Source organism: Dipodomys merriami, unplaced genomic scaffold, assembly GCF_024711535.1.
Source record: "Dipodomys merriami isolate MVZ:Mamm:240054 unplaced genomic scaffold, mDipMer1.0.p SCAF_1, whole genome shotgun sequence".
NCBI lineage: Eukaryota > Metazoa > Chordata > Mammalia > Rodentia > Heteromyidae > Dipodomys > Dipodomys merriami.
In genome coordinates this window covers 38,641,594-38,647,663 of record NW_027202270.1, presented here as the reverse complement: position 1 = coordinate 38,647,663, position 6,070 = coordinate 38,641,594, and the positions used below count along the sequence as shown (strand labels likewise).

At 39.0% G+C, this 6,070-nt stretch overlaps 1 protein-coding gene across 1 annotated transcript in view; it reads right to left on the bottom strand.

The window, feature by feature from the left end:
* Positions 1–1,450: 1,450 nt before the first annotated feature.
* The window catches only part of LOC138825447 (titin), a 201,988-nt gene continuing 197,368 nt past the window's right edge, over positions 1,451–6,070 (bottom strand). The window contains exons 231-235 of the mRNA XM_070020028.1: positions 5,555–5,711; positions 3,913–4,601; positions 3,669–3,822; positions 2,907–3,209; positions 1,451–2,769 (exon numbers count right to left, since the gene is read on the bottom strand). Coding sequence (XP_069876129.1) covers positions 2,471–2,769; positions 2,907–3,209; positions 3,669–3,822; positions 3,913–4,601; positions 5,555–5,711 — 1,602 coding nt within the window. The 3' untranslated portion in view covers positions 1,451–2,470. The remainder of the gene's footprint in view (positions 2,770–2,906; positions 3,210–3,668; positions 3,823–3,912; positions 4,602–5,554; positions 5,712–6,070) is intronic.

Genomic DNA, 6,070 nt, shown 5'->3' with positions numbered 1-6,070 from the left:
GAATATTTTACATGTTAATGTAAAATGATGCTGTAGATGCTTTTGGCTTCGCCCAGACGCCTCAGGGTATGGGTAGCAACCCTTTCCCCACTGCTTCTTGAGTATTGGATGTTTAGCTGCCTGAGTTGGCAGTCTTACCCTAACAGGTGATTCTTGTCACCTGTTCACTTGGGAAGTTATTTCCTTCCTCTGTCACTTATTCATCCTTCTTGGTTGGTAAGGAGTTACAAAAGAACACCCTTCCTCCCAGCCCCTCTGGTGTAGCTAGAGGGAAGCATCTTTGATCTTTGGTAGGACTGGTGTTCCTTTTGAGATGAGGTTGGCATCCTTCTTAATTAGCTTTCCTTCCCTGCCCTGCTTATGTCACTTCTCTTCCCTGACAGCAATCCCTCCAAGAAATTAACTGTCTTTATTACTACCCAATCAGCAATTCTCTGCTGATTAGGGCAGCTAGCCATCCATTATATATGAATGTAAGAATATAAGTTCTGCTCTTAGAATAGAAAACATATGCTGAATAAATAAATGGACAGACATTTGCTTCAGCTTTAGCCTCTTGAAGTTAAATTGAGGTCAATGTAGGCACATAATTGACTTTGTGGGTTTGCAGCTACTATGTTAGCTAATTAAAATGGACCAGTATGTTTTTTAAAAAAATTTTTTATGGCAGAAGGTATTTTATTAATTGGTAGCTAACCAGTTGTATTAAAAAGTATTTAAACTACACTGTTTAAAGTTAGTTCTTTAATTCTGAGGTCTTTTATTCCATCTTAGTTTGGGGATGGAATAGTACATGTGGATTCATTTTTAATTTAATTTTCTCTTTACTTGACAGGATGCATAGCATCTTACTCATCTTTACATTGGTCCTTGGATGTCTAGCACAAAATATTGTACATTGTAGATGTTCAATATCTGTGATGGGTAATAATTGGCTTCCATAAAATAAGTTTTTTTTGCTAAGTTTAGAAAACAAACAAGGATAAATTTGTCCATAACTCCATCTAGGCTTTTTAGACAAAATGTCTTGGATGGAGCCAGGTGCCAGTGGCTCATACCTGTAATTCTAGCTACTCAGAAGGCTGAGATCTGAGGATTGTGGTTCAGAGCCAGCCAGGGCAGGAAAGTCTGTGAGACTCTTATCTTCAATTAACCACCAGAAAACCGGAAGTGGCGCTGTGGTTCAAGTGGTAGAGCACTAGCCTTGAGCTGAAGAGTTGAGGAACAGCGCCTAATCCCAGAGTTCAAGCCCCACAACTGACTAAAAAAACAAAAAAGTCTTGGATGCTGAGTACATCCAGCACAGTAACTTTAGTATTTCCTTTAACAATGTATTAACATGCTACAGTTTAAGCTTATATTACTCTGTCTTACCTATGATCATTTATGTGTCCTTGGGTGTGCATATGTCTCCCACCCCTGAATTTCACAGAAAATGACCAACCACACATTTTGAGGTGCAGATAGCGTGCTTTATTTTGTTGTTAGTATCTCAAGGAGGTCCAACAATTAGAACTAACAATTGAAATTATACCTGCATGAAAAGAACTATGTCAAATTGATATTTTTGGGCAGTTGGTAATATTTATTGTTTTACTTTAACGACAGCTTCATGTTGTTTAACTTTTATTTTGCTGTGGCTCATAGCTTAGTTGCCCAGTTTGTCAGGTGTAATTTAAATTTAGAACTACCACACAAAGGCATTGGCTGCACCTGGGACCTCCAGGAGTTGGCACCGCTCTGGCATAGGAATACTTGGCTAGCTTGGTTAAATGAGGGGATGGCCAGGAGATGGTACTTTTCCAAGCTACCCAGGCACTCTTTATGTCAGAGACAGTGTGAAATGAGCGAACAAAGTGTTGGCCGTTACACTTTGCTCTGGTAATATTTAAGTCATGATAATTTTAAGTATGACATCATCAGAGAAAATGTAAGACGTTAAAGTGGTGCTTACAGGAGGGTAAATGCAAACATCACCAATGCCTTACATTTCTGATTTGATAGGTATTGGTGCACATATCATGTGACATGCGCAGTATCATCATCTTTTAGGTGGACAGGACATCTTCAATGGGGAATTTCTCGACCCACTGAGGCAAACTTAGACTTCAACAGTATGTTGAGGCACAAGAATTAATTGAGTGTTGAGCAGGGTATTCGTTCCATAAGAAACTTTCTCCTACCAACGGTTAGTTTCAAAAGTTACAGTGTAAAATGCCATAAAATAAATGGTACAAAACTTTATAACCGTTAAGCCGGCTATATACAGTATGTACATGTCATTAATGAATGTATAATATTTTTAGGTCAACAATTATGAAAAGATTGAAATGTATACTTTTGAACTTTGACTCATTTAGATGGATACAAAACTACTTCTTAAAAATATTTACAGATCAGAAAGATTAGTCCATGTGAATCATTTGTGAACAGTTAAGAATGAGTATAGAGCTTAAGAGGCCAGGCCCTCTTACATAGAGCGAATATTTATATTCACAGTAGCAGAATCAGATCCAAATTCATTCCCTAAGCTCAGGGTATAAAGTCCACCATCTTGTTTCTGTACGTCCATGATGATTAGAGTTGTCAGGTCCTCTGTGTTTTCAATGTGGAATCTCCCTTGTTGTTCTTGGTTTTGAATTTTTCTTCCACCACAGGACCATGTTATTTCTGGGGTAGGCTCTCCCGTAAAAGCACAGGCTACTGTTAGAACTTTGCCTTCATCAATGCTGATATCAGAGGGAAGAGCTTCAATTTTAGGTGGGATTCCTTTATGGAACAACAACAAAAAAGTTTTTAGGATCACTGAAAATGATAGTGATTTCTGTGTCTACTGAATTGTATGTATTACAGACTATGCCAGACTACTTGGCTTGTCTACCTCTACCAGTGATTTTATTGCTCACCTCTTCCTCCTGCTTTAAGCATTCTACTAGTGGAGCTTTCCAGTTGTGTCATACTAGATTTTCCCATAAAACTGCTGGAACTCATTTCTACAAAAGACTCTTGCATGGAGGACATGCTTTGGGCAGACATGCTTGCAAATTTCATTTCAGTCATGCTGCTAGCACTGCTGCTGCTGAAACTGCTGAAGGAGGCCTCTTGTTTAGAGGCAGACATTTGGACTGACTGAGACGAGAAGCTTCCTTGCAAGCTTGTGTCACCACTTGTCCTCAATACTACCTCTCTGGAAGGTTCTTCAACCAGAGCTGTGGAGCATAGCAGATACACAAAGAACATCAATGACATCTGGTTAATTGGTGACAGCTGACATTGACTTACACAGAAACATAATCCAAACAATTTGCTCTTGAAGCATAAGCCAATACATATATACATACATTTGTCAAGAGCTAGCTCAGTTCTCCAACAAATGAAATCCTTATATCTCTATTATTACATGCAGGCGCTAGAAATACTAGGAAAAAAGTGATTAGTCATCTACAAAATAATTGACATATTGTACATTCAGAAAGTAAGTGTTTCAGGGCAGTTGGTAGCTCTACTTTGAAACTTAATTTATCCAAGTTTCTGTTTAGCTGAGTTCACACAGGTTGCCTCTTGCTCTTTCATACATAGAATTTAAAATGGCTTCTCAAGAGTTTTCTCTGCTCAAAACTCAGGCAAGGAGGCAGCAAACAAATGAAGAAAATGGGAAAGATACTTACGAAGGACTGTTAAGGAAGCAGTAGCTGAACATTGGCCATGGAAATTTTTGGCCTTAATTGTATACTTTCCACTGTCACTTACTGATGCATTTCGGATTTCAAGAGTATATGTACTTCGAGAGCGACTTACACTGATATTTGAAGAAACAGAAATCTAAAAGGAAAGGGGGAAAAGTATTTGTTATTCAGAAGAAGGCAAGCTATTTTAGGTTTTCTTCACTAAGACAGTCACAATTTTACTTACTGGCAAGTTGTTCTTAAACCACTCAATTTCAGGGGATGGCTCCCCAGTGATTTCACAAGAAAAGAGAACATTTTGACCTTCATTAACATTTTGAGATCTAGGCTGTGAGATGAAGGTTGGAGCATCTGACAGTTCCTTGCTGAGGGTCAGGTCATAGTGACATTTGATGATCCCCTCACTGGTCTTGCCTATACAGGTGAGGACTCCTTCATCTTTGCGACTGGCTTGCTTGATGGTGAGGGTCTGGTCACTGCCTGACACACCGTATCTGTACTCCTCAGAGTTAGTAAGCTCAATGCCATTCAGCATCCATTTCACATCAGTGGCACCAGCAATGCTGGCTTTTAAAGTCACTCTCTGACCATCTGTTATGCTCATCTGAGTAGAAGATGCTTTAATCTCAGCATGAGTTCTAACTTCTGATGCCTGTGAGGTTTTGCTGATTTCCTCGTGGACAATGGATTTTTCCAGGGAGGCTGCTGCTGATTTCTTCACCTCTTCAGAAATCAGAAGCTTTGAGGCTTCTTCCTTGATGGCTAGTTTTTCTTGAGATTTCATCTCTGACACCTTGATTTCTTCAGAAGATAGAGCTTTTTGAGAAATTTCCTCTTTGATAACTGCCTTCTTCTGTGATGTAATTTCAGAAGTTTTTTGTGTCGATACTTTCTGTGCTTCAGTGTCTTTCACAGCTAAAAAAGAAAATTTTGTTAAGCCAGACCTAATTGGAAAGTGATTCTCTCTACCCTTTATTCTTGTACATATTGCATGTACATAATACAAAGACTTTAAGAAATACGTTGACATCTGCACTGTAGGTCACACCAGGTGTGCCCCTCCCCACCCCCCATTCATGGGTCTAGAACTCTGGGCCTGGGTGCTGTCCCTGAGCTCTTCAGCTCATGGCAAGTGCTCTACCACTTGAGCCACAGTGCCATTTCCAGTTTTCTGGTGGTTTATTGGAGATAAGAGTCTCAAACTTTCCTGCCCGGGCTGGCTTTGAACCACAATCCTCAGATCTCAGCCTCCTGAGTAGCTAGGATTACAGGTGTGAGCCACTGGCGCCTGGCTTGGTCACAGTTTTGCCTCAACCCCAAACTTGGTAAACTGTCACATATGACTTTTGAGATCAGCATAAAGGATGCTTGAACTGAACTACTTGAAGGTAATTATTTTTATGGCCTAAGGGAAAACATTTGAAAAGAATAGTCAAAGGACACAGGAGATATGTGAATTTAAGAGATTTGAGAAGACTGTGATGAAAGCAAACTAACTAGGGAATGGATATAGGGCTGTCATTAGCGTTGTTTTGCTTTGGAAAATAGCCAGAGTAAAGATTTATTGAAGCAGTGCCATTTTGTTTACTTACTTGGCTTTATTCTTAAATATTTATAGGAACAGAATACGGTTTTTGTGGGACTCTTAATATAACACCACATATAATTACACATGCTTTTTAATACTAAGTGTATTTTAACTTCAAAAATGTATGTTTTTACATTTGTGTGCAAATGCCACCTATTCTGGAGCTAGAAAAAGTTCTATTTAAAAACTTCCTTGTAAACATGTAAGGGAGGGATGTTCAAAAATATTTCCTTAGTATCATTTTCTGACAAGTTAGGGTGAAGAAAAATAGTCCACCTACCTTGTATTGTTAACTTGCAGCTAGAGGACACAGACCCAGCTGAATTTGTTACTGTACAAGTGTAAAGTCCACTGTCAGAAGTTTCAGTCTTAAGAACTTCTAACACGAATCTTCCTTTCTCTTCAGAGAGTTTATATTTACTTCCTTGTGCAATAGCCTGTGGAAAGCAAATAATTGAGGTGAGGGTTTTTTTTTTTTGTTGTTGTTGTTGTTGTTGTTGAAGCTAGAACTCAGGGCTTTGCACTCGCATTTGGCTTTACTGCTCAAAGCTTGCACTCTACCATTTGAGCCATACTTCACTTATTACTTTTTGGTGGTTAATTGGAGATGAGACTCTCAAAGACTTTTCCTGACCAGGCTGGCTTTGAACTATGATTCTCAGATCTCAACCTTCTGAGTAGCTAGGATTACAGGCATGAGCCACCTGTGCCTGACTTGATTTGAGTTTTTAAAAGTAAATTTAAATTTTCTTTGGGAGTTGAGTTAGGTTTTTAGAGGACGGAGAAGACAATTAGA